At 43.3% G+C, this 23,096-nt stretch overlaps 1 protein-coding gene across 11 annotated transcripts in view; it reads right to left on the bottom strand.

The window, feature by feature from the left end:
* LRRC27 (leucine rich repeat containing 27) overlaps window positions 1-23,096 on the bottom strand; it is a 43,808-nt gene that overhangs the window by 4,005 nt on the left and 16,707 nt on the right. For all 11 annotated transcript variants that reach the window (XM_083443534.1, XM_083443536.1, XM_083443529.1 and 8 more), the window contains 4 exons: window positions 17,210-17,450; window positions 14,591-14,734; window positions 13,403-13,496; window positions 283-416 (listed from right to left, as the gene is read on the bottom strand). In XM_083443534.1, the coding sequence (XP_083299660.1) occupies window positions 283-416; window positions 13,403-13,496; window positions 14,591-14,734; window positions 17,210-17,450 (613 nt within the window). The remainder of the gene's footprint in view (window positions 1-282; window positions 417-13,402; window positions 13,497-14,590; window positions 14,735-17,209; window positions 17,451-23,096) is intronic.

The following is a 23,096-nucleotide window of genomic DNA, read 5'->3' as shown; positions in this document are numbered from 1 at the left end:
TTTGAAGATCGCATCTGTAACTAAAACATTACTCATCTGCATTCCATCTTACAGTAACTTTGGACCTAACACAGGAACAGAAAGAGAGGAAGGAGGTGTGAGGAATGTGTTGCTTCAGATGCATTCCCAGTTGTCCAGACCCCATACACCAGTTGCAGGGAAGCTCGGGCCCTCTAGATGTTGCAGAAATACAACTCCCACAAGCCACAGCAAGCATAACCAATGGCTGGGTTTGATGGGAACTACGGTTTAGCAACATGCAGCGAACACCTTTGTTCTCACCTTAGCTCGTCCGTCGTTTTCATTAAGTTTAGGGTCATCTCCATTTGTTCATCTTGCTTGCTTGTTTCTTTCCAGTCTTCCGGCTTGTCGTGGTTCTTCATATTGTCTGTTGCGTAAGGTGCGTTTCGAGAAACCTAGTGGAAAGGCAACATATGATGGCATTAAAATGTCAGGGGGCGGGAGGAGAGGCAGTAGCTAGGGCTGCCAAAAGATTCAACATTGGACGTGCCTGGGCTCCTGTGCTTTAAAGTATGTCAGAGCAGGGAGAATTTCACCAGATGCAGCCTATCCCATTACTATTGAAGTTACATGATTAGGATTTTTTTTTTTAAAAAAAGAAAAGTTTCACCTACTGAATTCCTTGTTCACCCGAAGAGAAAGAGCAAGGGCCCAGCTCCGTACTGAATCCGGCAACTTCAAGTACTACTGAATCTATTCCCTCATCACAACCTTTTGTTTGACTCTCTGTGGCCATTACTTCTGCCTCTGATCTCCTCCTACTGCAGCCTTCCATAAGAACATAACAAGAGCCCTGCAGGATCAAGCCAAATGCCCATCTAGGGCAGCATTCTGTTCTCACCGTAGCCAACCAGATGCCCGCAGCATGACCTCAATGCTAGAACAACTTTCTGCATTTGCAGATCCCAGCGACTGGTATTCAGAGGCCTACTGCCTCCAGCGGTGGAGGTGGAGCATAGCCACTGTTGCTTTGTAGTCACTGATAGCTTTATCCCCACACACATCTGTCTAATCCGGGGGTCAGCAAACCTTTTCAGCAGGGGGCCGGTCCACTGTCCCTCAGACCTTGTGGGGGGCCGGACTATATTTTTTGGGGGTTGGGAAATGAACAAATTTCTACGCCCCACAAATAACCCAGAGATGCATTTTAAATAAAAGGACACATTCTGCTCATGGAAAAACACACTGATTCCTGGACTGTCCATGGGCTGGATTTAGAAGGCGATTGGGCCAGATCCGGGCCCCTTACCCATGGTCTAATCCTCTTTTAAAGCCATCTAAGTTGGCTTTAAACAACGGAGCAAATTCCAGAGTTCAGCTATGTGCTGTATGAAGCACTTTATTTGTCTGCCCTGAATCCTCCGACATTCTGCTTCGTTGGATTGCCCCCGGTTCTAGTATTATGCAAGAGGGAGACGAAGAAAAAAACCTCCACTTTGTCCACACAGCGCCTAAAGCTGGGACCCAGACCTTACAGGTAGCAGATAGACAGCAACTGTCGCATCCGGTAACTGCTAGATGAAGTCCTACTGGAGGTTAATCTCGCCATTTCTCACCCCGTGAGCAAAATTAGCCAGCACTTTAGGTAAAGAAGGAGGGAATCGCTGATACCTATCCCCATTCCAGCCTGCGTGGTACAATGCATGATTTACCCCTGGGAGGCCTGGGTTCAAATACCCTCTCAGACATGAAGCTCAGTGGATGGCTTTGGGCCTCCCTCTGTCTACCAAACCTACCTCACAGGGTTGTTGTGAGGATAAAAGGAGGCTTATCTCCTTGGAGGAAGAACAAGTATGGTGCTTAAACACACACACACACACACACACACACACACACACACTACCACTGCCTGCTTCATATGAAGATTTATTTCTCACCTTAATTAAAACAATATAGCACTATAGTAAATAATATAGTATATGTAATGAGCATACTCCTACCATTGAGCCAAACCCACAGCATGATTTATTGTCCCTGGAAATCAACTCCGTATTAAAACATTTCTGAAACCGCAGTTTCTTAATAATGGAAGTGACTAAAAACTACTTAGTCTGGACTGATCCAACAAGTGTTCTTGGGTAGGTGGGAAGGTTGTGGATTTGCATGCTCAGAAAGGGCATGTCAGTTTCATAGTCGCTGGATATGTCACTGGTGGTCAAAGGTGCTATTTCCCTCTTGCATTTCCCTCCGGTCCAAGTCAGAACTTTTGCACCTCCAGCCACACCTCCCTCCTTTTAGAGAAGCCTGTTTCTGAACCAAAGGGCCAGTGGTAACGAGTGGACATTTGTGAACAGCCTGCGATCTCAACACTGGGCCCTGTGGCACCCAGCCTTGACCCCAGCTTCCAAATTGTTGGTACTGCACAGTTTCTTCAGCAACTGTAGGACATGGCGGCCTTATGTGGGAGGCAATACAAAGGTGACTTGGCTGACATCCAGGATACGCAGCTGCAAAAAGATGGCGTTTCCCACTGGAATTTGCCCTAGGGTTGGTGCCACAATCGAGAGGCTTTGGTGAAGAACATTCTGCGTTCCACATTTTAATTGCCATTAACTGAGACAGGGGAAGCAGGGCCTCAGATAGAACACTCCTCTTTGATGCTGGGTGGCAGGTGAAGAGTGAATTTCCACCAGCTCTCATGAATCAGGGGACTTCATCATACACATCTTAGGATGCTCAAGGCTTACAAAGTCCTATCCTATCATGTGGTGTACCTCTACCTGCAGTGAGTCACATACCCTATTGGAATTGAACTTGCCTAGTCAGTTATTCTGTCCAAGGGCAGGTTTTCATCTGTGAGTGAATCTTTATTTCTTCCCATATGTCCAGAGGGCATACCTGAACTGTGCAATCTCTGCCTCTTCTGATCTTAACTGGAACACCCTGGAGCTGAACACCACCCCAAAGCAATGCGAGGAGCCACGGGAAACTGACTGCCTCTTCTCTTGCACAGCAGGCTGCTGCAAGTATTTAAGGAAGCCACTGAACCAAAAACCTAAACCCCCAAAGGGATCCTTCGCTCCCAAAAATAGCAAAAAAGGAAGAGCAAAACAGCTCTCTGTACACATCAACCAAATTACTAAAGGAAGAAAGAAACCACTGTCAGCATTACCGTATTTTTCCATCTATAAGACGCCCCCTATTTTGGGGGACTGTCGCCAGTCCACCATCGGGACTATCCATGTATAAGACTCCCCCTAATTTTTGACATTATTTTTTAGGGGAAAAACCCCTACAAGGAAAAATACGGTACCTCTTCTAACTGCGATCAATTAGAGAGCAGGCCTGCTCTCCTTGCGAAAAATGCTGCACATGCACACACCCCCAATATTAGAGGAAAAGATGCCTCTTTACTACTCCTCATCACTCACCTAGGATTTTAATCTGTCAAGTGCTTTACAGCCCTCATTGTGCCTTCCTTCACAACAGCTCCCTGAGGATTTCCCATTTTATAGACAAGGAAACAGCAGAGGCTAAGGGACAGTGATGCCAACAGGAAGAGGACAAACCTAAATCTCCCAGAAGAAAACCCAGTTGTCTACTCAGTGGATTGCATCTTGGCTTTTGAAATTAGCCAACACCAGAGCTGTGGCCAAAGATGAAAGCCATCTTGAAACAGGCTTGTTAAATAGTAAGCAGCCCAAAGTGGAGGTTTCCCAATATGGGGGAGATTTATCTCACTCTGTCCCCCTGGTAAAGATGTCCCTTATGGCAACAGCCCTACTGTAGCTGCAATATGTAATGGGGATCAGTCTCTAGGGCAGGGGTGTCAAACTCAAATTCATCGGGGGCCGCATCAGCAGTTTGGTCACCCTCAAAGGGCCAGTCTAAGCAGGCATAAAATGCGTTGCAACAGTTCGATCCTATGTAGATTTTAGGGAACCTAATTGTATATAGGATCGGGCAGATATTAGCTCCTCTGGAGCAATGCGGTCGTCTCACCAATAAAACAAAATGGGTATTAGAAAATGGAGAGCTGTGGACGGGCACTCATTTGGCAACCACATAAGAGGGATATTTCCCTGCTCCTCCTGGAAGATCTCCGCAGAGGAAATTCAACAGGTGCCGTCTTTTTCCCTCGCTGTAGCCACACCGGCAGATTTTCTGCTCGGCACACAGAAAACCTACCAGAAAAATGTTGGCAGGCATTGTAACAATTAAAAGTTAGCAAGGAAGGCTCCCCCCCCCCCCCGCACCTCCAGGAAGGAAAACCCTTTTGCCCTGTTAATGCAGTTATTAAAGGCGCGATCCTCATTATTTTAAATGAAGCGGGCACACTTGGGAGGCAGCCCATTGAACTCAATAGGACTCCCCGATTTCACACGCACGGAGAGAAACCAATGTTACCCATTATATACATTTGCAAGTGGCAATGACTAAAGTAAATAAATATTTCCTTCCCCCTGGAATTCCTTAAATATTTGTAGCTTTGTCTCCATTGTGCACAGCAGCGTATATTATATTAGAGTAATCGGAGGGGGAAGGGGAGAAAAATGAGCAAGCTGCTCATTGATGTTACTTCCTACTATGCTGCTGCTGCTGCGCAGGCGCTCTTAGCCGAAGCAGGTTTTGAACTCAACTTCCCAGGGATCTTGGCGCGCCTTTCATTCGGTTGCTTAGCAACCGACATACACCTGCCATGGAGCCGAAGGCGGAGCAGGAGGCGAAAGACGCAAAAGGTACCCCCATTCCCGCCCCTCTCCATTTCCCGCCTTCAGCCATTGCCCAGACTTGCCACCACGGGGTTCCCCTCGAAACTACCCCTTGCTCTCAGTAACGTTGGCAACACTCCACTAGTATGGCACACTTTAAAGCGCCGCTAGAGGGCAGACGTTCTCTGGCTTGTAGGCTGCTGCGCGTGCGCTGAAGAGGCGGCTTTCTTGTGTCAAAAAAAAGAAGCAGCGAGAATAAAAGGTGAAGACTGGCGGCCGGCGGCGGCTACACGGGCCACATGACGAGGTCTGGCGGGCCGGATTCGGCCCGCGGGCCTTGTGTTTGACACCCGTGCTCTAGGGGAAGCAAAGAAGTCTGGAATACACATAGGCCCCATGGCTAACGAAAGGCACTTTGTTTATATTTGCTCATTTTGTCAGGCCTCCAATACAGTGGTACCTCGGGCTAAGTACTTAATTCGTTCCGGAGGTCCATTCTTAACCTGAAACTGTTCTTAACTTGAAGCACCACTTTAGTTAATGGGGCCTCCCACTGCCGGAGCATGATTTCTGTTCTCATTCTGAAGCAAAGTTCTTAACCCGAGGTACTATTTCTGGGTTAGCGGAGTCTGTAACCTGAAGCGTCTGTAACCCGAGGTACCACTGTAATAGAAGCAGAACTTTCAGATTTGACCTTGACTCACAAAGCCATTTCCAAGAAGAAGTCCTTGATCCTTCCCATTTGTCATAAAATAAATCACATTGCCTTTTGAGAAACAGCCTAAAAGAATGTGCCAGTGACCTTCAATGTGAAAGCTTTTGATGAAACCCAAGCTGTCTCAAGACCTTATCAGTTCTTGAAGACTTCTCAAAGAATCCAAGTTTGTTTATTTACAGAGAAATGTGCTGTGTGAAAGAGCTAGAATGAGCACATTTCAGTAAGTGAAAGCTTTAAAAACATACTGTCTTTTTTAAAAAAAAGACTGTATTTTTTTTTGCTTTATAATACTGGCATCTTGGCAAGGTCTTAATGACTTAATAAAGTGGAAAATGTTAAACCATCTTTTTTTGTTAAAAATGCAAACAGCTCTTAGTAAACAATGAGAACCTAGAGAATAAACACATCCGTTTTTGTACTCTACATTAAAGCATTTGTCTTACGTGAGATTAGAAAACAAAGCTTTCCCATTGAAAGAAAGTGATTGTTAAACTACTCTGGGAGTTGTAGCACTCAGGGGAGTAAGAGGTCTCCTAATAACTCTCAGCACTCTTGATATATTACCATTCCCAGGATTCTTGGGGGGGGGGTGGGGGGTGGGAAGCGATGACAGTTAAAATGGTATTATAGTGCTTTAAATGTATAGTGTAGATGCTGCCTCTAATGGAAGCTCTGCTCCTATATTCCCAACCCATGACGCATACTTCAGCCAGTGGTCTCCACTGACAGCAACAAGAACTCCCAGTAATTCTGGGCTCCAAGATTCTTCTAAATCTAAGCAATACCAGCCTGAAGTTATTCTGCCAATATTATGAAAGTATTTTGTATGAAACTGCTGCACAATTAACAACTTTCCCCTCAGATATATTCTTTGAAACCAACATTAGTCTGAGCCATGTGCCAGGATAAACGGGGGCAATTGTTGGTAGACACTAGACAGTTGGGTAATTCTGTTTGTTTGTTTGTTTTAGCTCCAGAGTTTAGCAGAATGAACTTTGTTACCCAATGCTCCCTAATCAGCATCTTGCTGCAAGCTTATTCAATAAATACACAGCATTAGCAATGTTACACAGCCCTCTGCTGGGCGAAACTTGGGTCCACTTATGTAAGAAGCTGCCAAGCTGCTGTAGAAACTCTATTGTGCAAACTAGATTATGCAATTAGCTAAACCCTCTGTGTTTCCCATGTTGGCCAGTTTCACTGCAAGCCTGGGAAATAAACTGGAAATCAAATCCCACATTAGCTGTAAGAATCGCTTGGTGACCACTGGCACATTCTTTGTTTGCTGTTGTTTAGTCGTTTAGTCATGTCCGACTCTTTGTGACCCCATGGACCAGAGCACACGAGGCACTCCTGTCTTCCAATGCCTGCCGCAGTTTGGTCAAACTCATGCTGGTAGCTTCGAGAACACTATCCAACCATCTCGTCCTCTGTCGTCCCCTTCTCCTTGCGCCCTCCATCTTTCCCAACATCAGGGTCTTTTCCAGGGAGTCTTCTCTTCTCATGAGGTGGCCAAAGTACTGGAGCCTCAGCTTCAGGATCTGTCCTTCCAGTGAGCACTCAGGGCTGATTTCCTTAAGAATGGATACATTTGATCTTCTTGCAGTCCATGGGACTCTCAAGAGTCTCCTCCAGCACCATAATTCAAAAGCATCAATTCTTCGGCGATCAGCCTTCTTTATGGTCCAGCTCCCACTTCCATACATCACTACTGGGAAAACCATAGCTTTAACTATACAGACCTTTGTTGGCAAGGTGATGTCTCTGCTTTTTAAGATGCCGTCTACATGTTCTTAGTCTCCTGACAACTCAGATAGGTAAAGGTAAAGGACCCCTGGTTGGTTAAATCCAGTCAAAGGCGACTCTGAGGTTGCAGCGCTCATCTCGCTTTCAGGCCAAGGGAGCCGGTGTTTGTCCACAGACAGTTTTCCTGGTCATGTGGCCAGCATGACTAAACCACTACTGGTGCATGGAGGGCCGCGACGAGTGCCAGAGTGCATGGAAATGCCGTTTACTTTCCCGCCACAGCGGTACCTATTTATCTACTTGCACTGGCATGCTTTCAAACTGCTAGGTTGGCAGGAGCCAGGACAGAGCAACGGGAGCTCACCCTGTTGTGGCGATTCGAACTGCCAACTTTCCAGTCAGCAAGCCCAAGAGGCTCAGTGGTTTGGACCACAGCGCCACCCGCGTCCCTCCATATTCAGATAAATAAGTGGAGTCACACCACAGGCCTAGCTTCTGAAGTCACATGACTTCTTACCCCCCCCCCCCCATCTCTATGTATCAAGCCAATTCCAGCTCCCATGGAAACCTAGAGGTCTGTGAATATAGCCTTCTCCGTCTCAACACATGGATGCTGGAGGGCAGGATCAAGAAGCTGTGTGACCTTGGCTTAGAGTCAATAGTGTGCTCCTGCTGTCCCTTTGATTGTGTAGAGCCTCTTCATATTTACCTCAGTGGGTAGAGCATGAGATTTTCAGGTTCGAACCCCATGTTGGGCAAAAGATTCCTGCATTGCGAGAGGTTGGTCCTCTCCAGCTCTGCAAATCTATGATTATTCACATAATTAATGTGTGAGGGGGACTTCTGTCTCCCAGCCTTAGTCCTTCCTGCTCCTCTGCTAAATGGGGATAATAACACTGACCTATCTTGCAGGGATATTGTCAGGATCACTAAGATAATACACAAAATGCTTTGCACAGTCAAAAAGCATTGAGAAAACTCAGTTGTAGAGTAAGTATTGCTGCATGTAACTATTACTGCATGACTGCTTTGGGTGTTTCCTCCTGCTCTTTAAAGCAATTCGTATAAATGAAACCTGAACGCTACTAATAAAGGAAGCAGCACGTTAACCACCCTGCCACTTTCTCCATCCACAGGAAGTAATGGTGATATGGTGAGCAGCACTTTCTCCCATGCTAGGTCAGAAACTCTAACTCTCTCATTGTGCAATCTCTTGAAAGACTACCCAGTGGACAAGATGACAGAAGCGGAATAAAGGAAATACGATCCCATTTGTTCCTCTGCTACTTGCATGGTGATTTGCGTTGTCAGCCTGCAGGCTGGATATGTGGCACTCGAGTGCCCTCTTGTGTTTCAGATATGTATTCATCCACGCCACAATGCATTTGTGTGTGTGTGTTTGTGTGTGTGTACATGTGTGCATACACTAAGCAAATGAGGCAAGTAAGAACAGAGATTCCAAATGCTGGCAGAATAAGCATTTGAGCTACCCGGAGCTTTCATTCAGGCACAGGTGATCAGAATAAAAGAGAAAGCATTTATGAGGGTATGAGTCAGTAGATATTAATCTGATGCAAAAGAAGGTTCTTCAAATAAGAATAGCAGGCTTGAATGGGAGGGATGCTTGTATCACAAGCTTTTTAGTCAGCGTGGAAAGATCAGGTTAACCTGCCCTCGCCCTGTCTCTGTTGCTGCTGAAGCCTTTAAAAGATGCACCAGAATATGATGGAGAGAGTATGGTGAATGGAAGAGACCATGTGCTATAGGCTTTAAGAAACTTAATAATAGAATTGTAGAGTTGGAAGGGACCACAAGAGCCATCTACTCCAACCCCCTGCAATGCAGGGGTCTTTTGCCCAAAGTGGGGCTTGAACCCACAACTCTGAGATTTCATGCTCTAATGACTGCTGATTAAGACCTGACTCCAATCAATATTTTTAAAAAAGCAAGTCTGGCTTTTGACTTACATATTCTAAAATAACATAAACAATATCAGTTGCAATATAGTTTATTGGTTGGTATTGCCTATTTTTTTGAATGAAATTAAAATGTTACCATGTTAATATTCTCAACGTGAATTGCTTATTTGGATTGTGATGTTTCGAAATGAATTGGTAGTAAGACCATTTATGGAGACACTCTACAGCACTGATACTCATTTTTGTTGCTGTATTGCTTGCTCTGGTGCTGTGAGCTGCTTTTGGAAAAAGAATGGAAATACAGAAGGTGGAAAATTAAGCTTTCTAAGTGATAAGGATGGAAGGCCGTGGTAACAGGAAATGGAATTGGAAGCAAGGGGTGTGAGCAAATGTCTACATAACTCATAACTAATAATGGATATTGTCTTATTTTATAAACACAGCAAAGAAATTCGTGAGGAAGTTGTGAGGCTGGACTGAAGGAAGTTCAAGGCTGATTTTTATATTTAATAATAATTGGAAAACCTCTCTTGGAAGAAAAGGATAAGAAATGAGCGTGAGATGCCTAAACTGAACATTGGAAAAAAAATCAACTAGCAAAGGAAGGAAGAACGGGACGCCATTCAGGACTGAACAATGGATTATTGTGAGGACGCTTGCAGTTACAACTGACAGGTACTTGGAAGCCACTTTTATTCTTCTCTTCTCTTTTGCCTTACTCTGTTATTATGCTTATTCCCTTGCTTTTACCCACCTCTTTTTTATCTTTCTCTATTCTTTTATTATTTCCTTTCACTTTGTATTCTTCTAGCTCTTTTCCCTCCTTTCTCTTCTCTTTTTTATTATTGTTTTCCATTTAGAATACAGTGGTGCCTCGCAAGACGAAAAGAATCCGTTCCGCGAGTCTCTTTGTCTTGCGGTTTTTTCGTCTTGCAAAGCAAGCCCATTAGCGGATTAGCGCTATTAGCGCTATTAGCAGTTTAAGGGCTATTAACGGCTATTAAAGGCTTAAGGGATTAGCGGATTAGCTGCTAAAAGGCTATTAGCAGCTTAGCGCTTTAGAAAAAGGGGTTGGGGAGCGAAAAACCCCCTCAAGAATCGCAAGACATTTTCGTCTTGCGAAGCAAGCCCATAGAGAAATTCGTCCTGTGAAGCACCTCTGAAAACGGAAAACCCTTTCGTCTTGTGGGTTTTCCGTCTTGCGAGGCATTCGTCTTGCGGGGCACCACTGTAGTTTGCTTTTTATTGTATTGTGAAAAGCCTTAATAAAACTTATATATATCTACATCTATATATCCTACAATGACTGGCAGTAGCTCTCCAGAGTTTTGGGCAGCAAGGGACATTCACAGTCCTGCTGGAGATGCTGGGGATTGCAACTCTCTGAAAGATCAAGGAAAAGGGAGAGCCTGGAACATGGACTCTAATCACCGACTGCCAGGGACCTAAAGATTCTGACTTGAGAACAGCAGAAGAGCTGCTTCTGTGGGTTGATTTTTTAACCTTTAGCCAGGGACGTCTTCCCTCATACAACCAGAGAGGACAATGGAGTCCATGCCACACTACTGGTAAGGAACGCCAGGAACGCTGAATAATAGCAGCAGGAGCTGTTGCTGTTACAAAAGCAAGATGGTGAGGGACCAGAGACAGCACAGGGAGGAATGTGCTATTGCCACATGTTGTTGTTGTTTAGTCGTTCAGTCGTGTCCGACTCTTCGGGACCCCATGGACCAGAGCACGCCAGGCACTCCTGTCTTCCACCGCCTCCCGTAGTTTGATCAAACTCATGCTGGTAGCTTCGAGAACACTGTCCAACCATCTCGTCCTCTGTCGTCCCCTTCTCCTTGTGCCCTCCATCTTTCCCAACATCAGGGTCTTTTCCAGGGAGTGTTCTCTTCTCATGAGGTGGCCAAAGTATTGGAGCCTCAGCTTCGCGATCTGTCCTTCCAGTGAGCACTCAGGGCTGATTTCCTTAAGAATAGATGCATTTGATCTTCTTGCAGTCCATGGGACTCTCGAGTCTCCTCCAGCACCATAATTCAAAAGCGTCAATTCTTCGGCGATCAGCCACATACTGCGTTCTAATACACTCTGGATCCCCTATGTCCTCTGGTGTAACATGGCTCTCCTCCCCAGCATCTTTGCCACTTCTCTCAAGCCATCCTTCCTGGGTATACTCATAGATCTTTTCTCTTTGGACCTTTCGGTGCCCTTTTGTAGGATTTTTTTTTTTTTTTAAGAAAAGAAAACCAATGTAAAAGAGCAGTAGTCAACGAGCTGCTCTAAAGGGGTTTCTTTAAAAACAATGCAGCTCTCTTGGGATCAGGATGACAGATTTTTCTCTCCTGGATTAATTGTCATATCCAGCCTACATTGGCTTTGACTTGGCAGAGGCAAAAACCTCAGGAGGCATCCATCAATTTTAACAATCCTATTTTAAACGAAAGCTCTTCTGCTTCAACGCCTCCAAACAGCTTGGGCAGTCGCAGTTTTTGAAAAGCTATGTGCCGAATGTTTCAACACCTACAACACACGTGCCCCCCTCCCCCCGACTGAGCCATGATGCCATTGCCTAAGTGTTTACTTAAATTTGCACCTGCTTCCTCCAAAAGGCTGAGCAGCAATCGTTCTAGACAAAATCTCTACTGGAGAGAAGTTTGACGGTGGGGGTTCAATATGTAGGGGGCTGATCTTTGTAGGACCCTGCCTTGGTACCAAAGGCTGGAGCGGATAATCAAGTGGCAATTCATATCCCTGGAATCCTATTATTGCAAAGATGGTCTTGCGCTGCTCTCTGAATGCCAGTGAAGTGATTGGTCCATGTAGGAAATCCTGCAGAGTCAAGGATCTGATAATGTACTCTGTACCCTACTCACATCAAATGTTTTGCACATCAGTAATCAAAGCATGGCGGACGCGGGTGGCGCTGTGGGCTAAAGCCTCAGTGCCTAGGGCTTGCCGATCGAAAGGTCGGTGGTTCGAATCCCCGCGGCGGGGTGCGCTCCCGTCGTTCGGTCCCAGCGCCTGCCAACCTAGCAGTTCGAAAGCACCCCTGGGTGCAAGTAGATAAATAGGGACCGCTTACTAGCGGGAAGATAAACGGCGTTTCTGTGTGCGGCTCTGGCTCGCCAGAGCAGCGATGTCACGCTGGCCACGTGACCCGGAAGTGTCTTCGGACAGCGCTGGCCCCCGGCCTCTTTGAGTGAGGTGGGCGCACAACCCTAGAGTCTGTCAAGACTGGCCCGTACGGGCAGGGGTACCTTTACCTTTAATCAAAGCATGGTTTCCTTAATAGCATGCCTGCATATAAATAATGGGATCCGCATGTTTGCCGTTTCACTGAAACTCCCTGATTGTGCATTTACCCCTCACAGAGCTACAATCCCCAGCACCCTTTAACATGCTATGGTTCCCAGGATTCTGTGAGGGGGAATCTATGTGCTCGAAATGTATGGTGTAATGTAAGAAGCAGTCCAATTGTGTTTGGAAGTCCTCCTCCTCATTCTGCTGATAAAGTTCTCTCCTGATGGTATCACTGCTTATCAGATTAGATAGAATAGGTGCAGGTGTAGTTTAAGGACAGAAATGGCACCCTGGTGCTAATGTCAGGAACCAGCCAGCGTTTGAATTGGTTTACCAACAATCCTTGGCGCTTTGCCTGTGACCTAGATAACTGCCCTCTGGTGGGACCAGAATCAACCTCATGTAATCCTGCACAGTATCTCTGACTTTGGGTCGCAAAAAACTTTTTAACATGAGGCAGGGGACGAAAAGAATTTGGTGATGAGCAGGGCAGGACTGGATGGTTCTATTCTACACTTGCCTAAAGTAAGAGGATGTTTCAACTGTAAAACATCTATGCGTTCCCTAGCAGATAAAGAAGCTCCTTAGGATGGAGCTTCTGCTCCAGAGTCTGCTCCAGAGAAGCGGACACAGAGCAATGGATCCAAACTACAAGAAAGAAGATTCCACCTAAACATTAGGAAGAACTTCCTGACAGTAAGAGCTGTTCGACAGTGGAATTTGCTGCCAAGGAGTGTGGTGGAGTCTCCTTCTTTGGAGGTCTTTAAGCAGAGTCTTGACAACCATATGTCAGGAGTGCTCTGATGGTGTTTCCTGCTTGGCAGGGGGTTGGACTCGATGGCCCTTGTGGTCTCTTCCAGCTCTATGATTCTATGATTCTATGGGATTTCAAGGCAACTGATGGAGTAACAAACAGTAAGCTGTCGGGGATGGGGTGACAACTGTACAGAAAAATAGAGCAGCTAGACCAAGGTTAGTTAGCATACCAGTGTCAGAGATGAGAATCAACTGCAGGTTTCTTTAGTGTAGCTGTTGTTACATACCTCAGTGTCTTCTTTATCAAATGAGTACGATACGCTATTCTTCTCTTTCATCATCCTGCTCCGTCTCCTCCATTTCTGAAGCACTTCTTTATCTCTACCAAAAGAAATGAAATAAAATTCTATCAAGCTCTCTCTGTCTCTCTGCAGATGTTGAAAGCAACATGTATGTGCTACAGAGGTGCTGAAAAGTTGCACTTGGAGATATATTCAGAGAGAAAGAACCGCATTTGATTTGTATGTATTAAGCTATAGATAACCTACTTTACATTCCATAGGTGTGATCTAGGTAGATGTTGGATCACAGCAAATTTAAAATGATCATGTCATTCAGACCAGGAGCACTCCCAAACAGACCCTCCATGCCATACTCAGGTTTAGAAAAACACACACACACAAAACCTCTCATTGTGTTTCTAAAAGGTGAAATGTGATGTTGGGGAAGAGTGGGGAGCTAGGAGCATCGGCTGCATCAGGTCCTCAGTCTGGCAATTCTTATCTGGAGTCTAAAACCTCCAGCAAAGGTATTTACCAGTCCTCCTACCTGAGATTGTTTTAGCTGATAATTGAACTGGGAACTTTTTCAAGAGGAATGGGGCCTTGTAGCATGCATGTGAAGATGGCACTGAACAGTGACAGGAGACGGCCTATGTCTTTGACAGCACCTTGCCAGTAAAAAAGCAATAAAATGGAAGCTGCACAACTGCCTGAAGAGAAGCACTGTGTGGGTGTGGAGCATCTCTTTCCAGCTGCGGTTTTCCCCATCCCTCCAAGTCTGCCCTCTCTCTGGACTATCAACCCAAGCTTGACTCATGTCCCAGCCTGCTGGGAGAAACTTGGTTGGTGAGGGAGTGAAAATTGGTGGGTGTGGAAGAGTTTGGCACCTTCTCCCACCTGCTGTTTCTGTTCTGGAGGAAGTCTTGTCCTTTCCCATTGCTTGTAGGGCTGCCGCCACCACAAGAAGCTCTGCCCAGAGTAAATGTGAGTCAGGATCATTGCAAAGGAACGCAAAGCATCAAAAAGCAGGGCAAAGTGCCTACAGATTCCTCTCTACAGGCAAACAATCTGCAATGGTTGTGCATTCTGTCAAGTAGGAAACAGCGGTGTGTGTGTGTGTGTGTGTGTGTGTGTGTTCAGAACAGCACAGCAATTTCCAAATAACTCGCTAATAATTCCAATAATAATACTTGCTTTCTCCGCTGTTCGATTAAAGCTTGTTTCTCCTTCATGTCCTTTAGTGCTGCCAATCGGCACTGCTCTACCTTCTTACTCTGAATGAGCACATCGTATGATGAAACTGCAGGGAACAGGGTCTTCTTGCCTCTTGCCAAAGTCCTTTAGATTTTACATTAAAGGTCAAACAAAATAATTGTTTAACATCAATAGCTGAAAAGAAAGGGCACTATATATAGAAAATATCTATTCTATTTCCCAGACTATTCCAGCTTCATAAAAGATAGTCCCTTTAGTTCAGAATGCCTGGTTCTCCAGGCAGAACCTTCAACACAATAACACAACTGAATAATATCCCTCACATTATAGAAGTGTAAGTCTCAGCATCATACATAGCTAGGGCTGTTAATGTTTGGTTGAGATGCCAAGAAATCTAGTTTTGTTCCTTTGATTTTTCCTGAAAAAAATGCAACGTGCCCAGTTGTTGTTATGATTTTGGTCACATCTGAGTTAGCTATACATGCAGCATAGGCATAAAAGCAATCAAAGTGATTTGAGCGTGACTTTTTATATAATTCAGGAGAGCAATGAGGAATCGCCAGGCTGTGGGCCAAATTAAGCACACCATTTGTGTGTCCCCATTTGGCTCATGAGGCCTGGTGACTTGATGCCATATATAATGTCAGATGTGGGGCAGGTAAAGATGTGGTTGGGCCAAAGAGGGAAGAGGGGGTTGCAGAGCTCTGTGTGGTGTGCTACGAACCTGGCTTTGCAATTCCAATGATCAGGTGATTGTTAAACCTTGCAGATTGCTGTGCTGTGCTATGATCACCTGATCAACAGAACTTGTGAAACTCCACCCATCTGTCAAATTTGGCCCGTGGGGGATTGAGGAGATAGTTACAGTAAACACACATAACAGCAACAAAACAAATTGCATTTAGAGACCATATGTTATTATTTTTACAGTATATTAAGATACAGCTGCTCCTGCTGAATGATCGGTTGCACACTTACTGCAATGTATGCATGTATGTGGTGGAAGCACATACCCCTGCTCCCTTTGCCAAATGATGCTCTGATCCTGACACAGCATTTTTTCTTTTAAAACTGCCCTATGCTTCCAAAGCGGGTTGCTGTTTGAAAAGCATGAGTGGAAACTTGCAATTTGTATGGTACTATCCTGGTCTATTTTTGAGATTCCTGGGAACTAATTGAAACCTAAAGAAGCGCTGCAAATTTCAAAGAGAGTGTACACAGTCTGCCACCTTCTGGTTTTCTTCAGGAAAGGGGGAAAAATACAGGAACTGTGTTTGTGCCACACAACACACTGTGCTAAGAATGTTATTCATTCTCCAGTGTTCCTCTGATATAGCTTGTGGGTTAAGTGCCTTTCTTGCAGTATAATCTGTCAACCATAACTCTGGATTGTTCAACATGTACTTTTGCTGTCTCCTCTGTCAAATGTGCCACAATTTATTTCTCACCTAAGGGAAAGGTAGGCAGCTGTTTAGCCCACCAAGCAATTTATGGCTCTGTGCAAGCTGAAGGGTAGCTAGCTTGTATATTGGTTATATGTCCTCGAGATCCTACAATGTAGAATTATACTCTGAAACACAGGGTTGGCTTTTGAAGAATTATGCAAGAATGGTCTGAAACGATGGCAGCATCTTCTCCTGGAACCTCTGAGCCTTATTTATTTGCATTTGAAATGTGGGATGCTTGAAGTTTGAAAATACAGAAAGCAAACAGCTAGCACAGCTGTCACAATAGGTGAAGGGAAACATTCAACAGTTTTAATTACGATTCAAGGATCTCTACAATGGTTTCATGTTTAAAAATTCAACATATTCTAATTCACATCACGCGGTAGACCAGTCTTTGCCATCCTGGTGCCTCCCAGATGATTTGGATTTCATCAGCTGGGAGGGCACCTGGCTGGTGAAGCAGACAAGAGTAGAAATGCAAGAAGAAAGGTGCTAAGTGATGTGCACTGTCTAGGATAATATTAACAAGGTTTCATTTCACAACTGTCAAACCTTCATTCATTCACCCAGGACATTTGTACAGCTGGCTGATAAATTAATCACATTTACCATGTGTTAAATTATAATAGTGATACTTATTTGTTGGATTTCTTAGGCACCCTTCACTATAAGATCCCAGTGCAGATGACAACAGGGTAGGTTATTAAAAATATATAATATTTAAATCAGTAAAAACAATTTATTGGATATTTGTGCTAGTTTTGGATTCTAGTGTAGATAGCTAGATAGCTAGATACGAGTTTTATATTAGTTTTTGTACACTGCTTAGGGAATTTATAGAAGACAACCAGCAAATATAAATCATAATTAGATTTTTAGCCTGTTTTTCAATTCAGAAAAATCCCAAAGGTGGCTCACATAAAATAATAAAATATAATTACCTGCAGACTCTTTCTATCCCTTCCAAAATTCTGATTCCCTCACCCACCTTATGAAGGGTTTTATGAAAGGCTCCGATTTCAGAGGGCTCTTGTGGGGTATTAATTACGTAAATGCAACTTACTATTTACATGCATTTTAATATACTAAATATATTTTTTCTCCATAAGAAACTTAAAAGCAGAGCAAGTTGCACAGTGCATTTTGTTACCTGCATGAAAACATGGATGATTTACGAGAGAGCTTCTCTTTAGTCTTTGGTCTTCTTAACGAAGGCATGGATTCATTGGGTACCATTTTGTTATCCAGGTACTCCTCTCTTTCATCTTGTATAAGTTCGTTTCTTAGCTTCTGAAACCGTACCATTTCCTCTTCATTAGGCCATCCATCTGACAAATCCAAACTGGATTTTGTGAAGTCTGTCAAGTTTAACTTTTCAACAGGAGGAATTTCTATTGGAATCAAAAAGAGGTGAGTGTAGTAAACTCATTGGTGCAAGCAGTCATGAAGGGAAAATGGCAAAACAAGACCTGGTTATTTTCTCTCTTTCTCTCTCCAGAATTAAGCATAAAAAGCAACGTGATTCTACTCTTGAAAGCCTGGCTTGCTTTTCTCAGCCACTGTTCTGCTCACTATTACATTGCAATCATCAGAAATGACACTATAGGACTGTACATGGAAATGTTTTCTATGCTGGCAGAGAGAACAGAGCTTGATGAAAAGAAAAATAATACATTTTGCAGTTCTCTTCACTCTGCCACTTGTTTTACGTTAGAGCCTGATGGATTTGTTACGCTGCCCCTTTTCCTTCAATCCATGCTTTATGATCTTAGTAGGGTCATTAAAAAAGATTATTTTGGAAACATCTTCCTCATCTCCTAAAAAGGGAATACTATTAGTTTATTTTACATATCCATTAGTCCCTGTTCCCATTTTCTTTGCATGGTGAGAGGATAAGGTTTCATTGATTCACGTTTGCTGGTTTGCGATCCTGAGATCCATTCTGGCAGGTAGGCAGCAGCAGGTCTTGGGGTCTCAAATTTCAGTGGCACCCTGTGCACTGCCAAAATTTGGGGCCCCTCTGCCTCTCATACTGCATTCTACATCACAGTTGCGATATCCTCGGCAGCACCCCCAAGGCTCTGGGCCCAGTGTGACTGAACTGGTCATATTCCCCTAAATCTGCCTATGATGCAGTATGCCTTACCACCAGAAGTGCTGAATCCCAAAACATTGCTAGGAACCTAGAAGGCATAGACCCTACACATCTTTCCTACTTCCTCTGACCTCCCAATACCTCTGGCCTTTCGGTTCTATACAACCTCCATGTTTTCTATTTCTCTGTATCTTGAATAGGCAAATGTCATACTTGGGAAACAATATACCTGGATGAAGAATAATGGACCTGAAATAATAGCTTGGCATTTCACCATTTTAACGTATGATGAGACCAATTACAGCACGTTCTTCTTGTATCTGATACAGTCATGGCAACAAATTTGCTACAAGGGGTGAACACTAGTTTTAGACTTTGTCCTCATACTTTCTCTGAGCATTCCAAGGTAATGTCTGATTAGAGGACCCTTCCTATCATCTGATGCACTGCTATTGTTTTAGGTTGCAAATCTAATCTGTTTTATCCAAGAGCCATAAAATTCAATACGACTTACTTCTGAGTAGCCATGGTTAGAACTGCACTGTTAAAGTAGGCAGATTATGTAGATTTTCTCTTAGGTTTTCCACAATGTGCGACTAGGGAAAACAGTTATGGCATGTATGTTGGGTATGGCGTGTATTTCCTACAGAGCTCTGGGGGGGAAAGTTCTTTAAGTCCTTAATGTGTGACTACTGTATATAACTCGAGCTGGGAAATAGCATGCAGTTCAATCCTAGGCATGTTTCTTTAGAAGGCAGTCCCATTATGTTCAATGGTCTCTCCCCCTATAATTGTGTTTAGGTTCACAGCCCAGGTTACGAACCATTGTTCCTGGAACGGCGCCAAACAGTACAGGAAAAGCAACAAAAACCAATGCCATACCATACTGGTTTGGGATTGAGGGATGCCTCTTGCATTCCCTTCCAAATTCAAAGAGTTTGAAATTTTGAGAGTAGTTGATGAGCCTGAAACCTGCCAAGCTGGTTCCAGCTAAGCATGTTCTATTGCTAAGCAAACTAAGGTGAAATGTTTCCATAGGGGCTAGTTGTTAGGAAGGAGGGCTTTCTTTCCCCACTTCCCCCATCTCTGTGGAGGATGTTGTCATCATGCTGTTTGGGTTAGGTTGGGGTTAGGTTGAGAAGCTGAGAAGACACTGCTGAGTTGGGCCCTGAAGATTTGATAATATTCTTGTTGTTCCCCATAAGGTTTTATGGAAGAGCAGGAAATTTTGGATTAACTGTAAAGAATGGTTTAATGCTGTGTCTCCACTTATGCTCAGCCACTATGTTTATAAATAGATGCAATTATTACAAAATGTTATTAAGCCTCCACTGACCTCATTCAAAAGAAGCCAAATTTGAGCACATGGTGCACACCTGAACCCTCACTGTTCAGGGTTTGGGGATGCATATTAACATTATTTTTTGCTCTGAATAGACAACAGTTCATAAGTACAGTATATCTTGACGGATCCTTCCACTTTTAAATCACTATTCAATATTTTATCTTTCGTTTAAGACACAAGATTCAGGATAGGCTGAGTTTTCACACATTTACTAGAATTAATGAACTTATAGAATGTTTGTGTTCTAGCAGAACAGAAATTTGGGCAACATTTTGATTGAAATATGAGGTATAATTCTTTAAAATAAATGCTATATGAGATGGTGGACCCAGCATCAGGTGGAAGACTCTAAGGCTTCGTTCAGTCACTTAGTTCAGGAATCTACAGCAAATGAATGCAAATCAACCCAGAGGAACACTTTTGATGCAGCAATTCTAGCCCCATTTACTTGGGAGCAAGCCCTACTTAATTCAATAGAACTTACTTCTTAGTAGGCTTGGTTAGAATTGTAGTGTCGGTTACCAGCTAAGAAAGTGTATAAATATGAAGAACATCATAATGCCACAGCTGAGCTATGATCAGGCAAGCACATATAACCAAGCAACCAGTAGCCCTTGAACCTCAACAATGAATATCCAGTAAAATGGCTAAGGGGCCCAGCAGGAAAAATGGGAGCTCTTCTGGAAGGTATAGGATGGACAGAAGTGCAACAGCTCTCACCAGGGAGAGCTTCACGGGTTGGGAAGGAATAGAAAGTTGAAAGAAGCCCTCAGATGTATAGAGACCTGTAGATTCCTGCAGTCATATGCAGGTTGCCTTGGGGCTCCTGATGTTGCTGGCTCTTTATACAGTTCCTTCCCAATTCCTGGCGAAAACTTTGTGCCTTGTTTTTGAATGCTGACCACCCATGGTTTTCCCAGCATGCAAATGGCACCAGGATGTAGCAAAGTAGCTGCCTTTTATGGCATGGATTTAGATGAGCAAGACTGTAAAGCCTGTTGTTTTATTAAGATGCAAATTAAAAATTAACATGTAAATAATAAAGTTGCCATATCCTTCATTTACATGCTTAACGTGAGCAACACCAACGGAGTGTGCTTAGGGCTTAGCTGTACATGTAACACAGACTAGATTACCCTGCACAATTAATACGATGTAAATGCCAGAGAAAATATGTATCAGGTAAAAGGGCAACACACACAAATCCCAAAGTGACTGGCATATTAAATGCTTACAGGCCTGGGAAAGTCTCCAGACACATTCAACCTGCACTTGAAATCTCCCTGCTTATAAATGTCACCAAACCTAGAAATATTTGTGCATGGAACAGAGAACCCCTTGAGGCTTGGTTTTTAATTTAATTGGCCTCCTGGGTAGAATAGCAGATAATTTCTATTCATTTATGGCAATTTACTCACAAGCATTAATAGACTACCCAGAGCTTTTTAAATATAAAAGGTTAAGAGGAGAAGAATCTGATCCAAACACAAACTTGTGGCATCAGTTCTTAAAGTATTTGAGTATAGATTAGGAGAAGAGCCATGGTTCGATAACAGAGCCATAGCCATTCAGTGTAGATAATACTGAGCTAGATGAACCAATGATGTGACTCAGTACTAAGAAGCTTCCTAGGTTTTTAACCTGTGGCCCTCCAGAGGTGAACTACAGTTCCCACAATCCCTGACCATTGGCCATGATGGCTGGGTCTGATGGGACTCCAATAGTATCTGGAGGGCCATGCCTTAAGTCTGTCCTCTATGCTGTTTCCCTGATCTTAATCCCTGCAGATGCCGCTTTTAGCTTTGCGATGGGGTCTGGGGTAACTTGTAGGTACCACAATACAAGAACAGCACAAATCATATATGCATCAAGGAAGGCAATTAGACAAGATCTAATGCATATTTTAATATATAATTTATTTTCTAGACACATGGCCATAACAAGCACTGATAAAACATACAGTATTTTTCAGAAATATTTACAGTGATTTTGAAAACAAACATTGCATGTGTACAAATAGATTTCAGTTAGGATAAATATAAATACCATCTGACTCTACATTCTTATGCTTCCATAACTGATCATGCAATCGGGTTTACATTTAAGTGCTATGAGGAATCTCATGCCTTCGGTGCATTTCAAACACAAACTACCTCACTATTGCTTTTTAATATTGTTTTGATCATTAATTTGCATATACAGTTTAAGCAGTGTCTACAGTACACTCTTCTTATGACAGACACATTCATATAAATGCACTGTAAGCCTAAGAGGCAATGAAACAGTGGGGAATGATCACACAGATCCAAGATCTCTGCTTTCCTAATACTGCTGCAATGTTGATTCCAAATCATATTTTGAGATGCTGTAACAAGGTAGTTTTCTGATACTTCCCAACCTAAACATTTATTTGGTGGGACATGGTCTCAGAATCAGGCCATTAGGGTCATTATGAAATGACCCTAATCATGCAAAATGATACTTTTTTATCTCGAACAGGCAACAGTTTGAGCTAAGCATAAAAGGAGTGCACTATATTTTACAATAAACATTGTACACATATATAATACAGAGGAATTTCGCCTCCACTATAATAGGCTGTTCTTACATGGTTCAGTCCAGAAAAATTCTAAGACATTATGGATAAATATATATAAAGCAATAAATAATAACATCTATTTAAACATCTATGCATATGATCCACTTCTACGGTTCAGACTATTGGCAGCAATATAAGCATTCAGTCTGTGTATCCCAGGATATTCCCGAGCGCTTCTGGATTTAAATCGAATTACATCTATAAATCACAAAATTAAATAAAAATGTATTATTTCATGTATGACCCTCAGAAGTTCAGCGGTTCAAAAAAAGTATTTATAACGTAAGGGTTAAAGAATCACTAGTTCTGAACCAGTACCAATGGCACTATATTGCTATTTCCACCTAATGGACAGGGATGTAAATGGGTTGGGTTTGGGGTATAGGTACTTTGTTTAAAAAAAGAAAAATACAGAAGGATACATAGCATCCAAAGTGGGAGGGGAAAAAACATGCAACAAAACAGAGAAAGAAGTAGATCAACTCGTGGGGCAGTAAAAATAGAGTTGGAGGAGGATGCACTTGTTTTAGAGTGCAAAATGCAAGAGCAATGCTATTACAGGCACCATCCAATTGATGCACAGTACACAAAACAATGTTATTCTAATAGAACTGTATTTTCTCAGAAGCTTAATACTGTGGTTTGACTACAAGGAAAATGCAATTTCCCAGGAATGGAGCTGCTTGACTTGGGGTGGGATGTGGGGGGTGGGGGCAGACTTTAGTGGACCATGCCCAACAAATGGGTAAAAACAATCTTGTAAAACAATGCAGTCTGGATAGGCCCTTATTTGATTACAAAGGATGGAACAATTTGTATACATATTTACAATGAATTGGTTCAGGCATCACAGCCAAACCATTTTTTTGGCTCTTGAGGCCATCATTTGGAATCATATGCTTCTTCCAACTCTCCTTGCACATACAAATTTCCTAGTTTTTGACAACTATGGATATCCATATACCAGAATGTGAATCCCAGAATTTGGTTTCCGGGCA

Source organism: Podarcis tiliguerta (assembly GCF_965153285.1).
Source record: "Podarcis tiliguerta genome assembly, chromosome: 5".
Lineage (NCBI taxonomy): Eukaryota > Metazoa > Chordata > Lepidosauria > Squamata > Lacertidae > Podarcis > Podarcis tiliguerta.
This window is presented reverse-complemented; position numbering and strand designations above follow the sequence as displayed.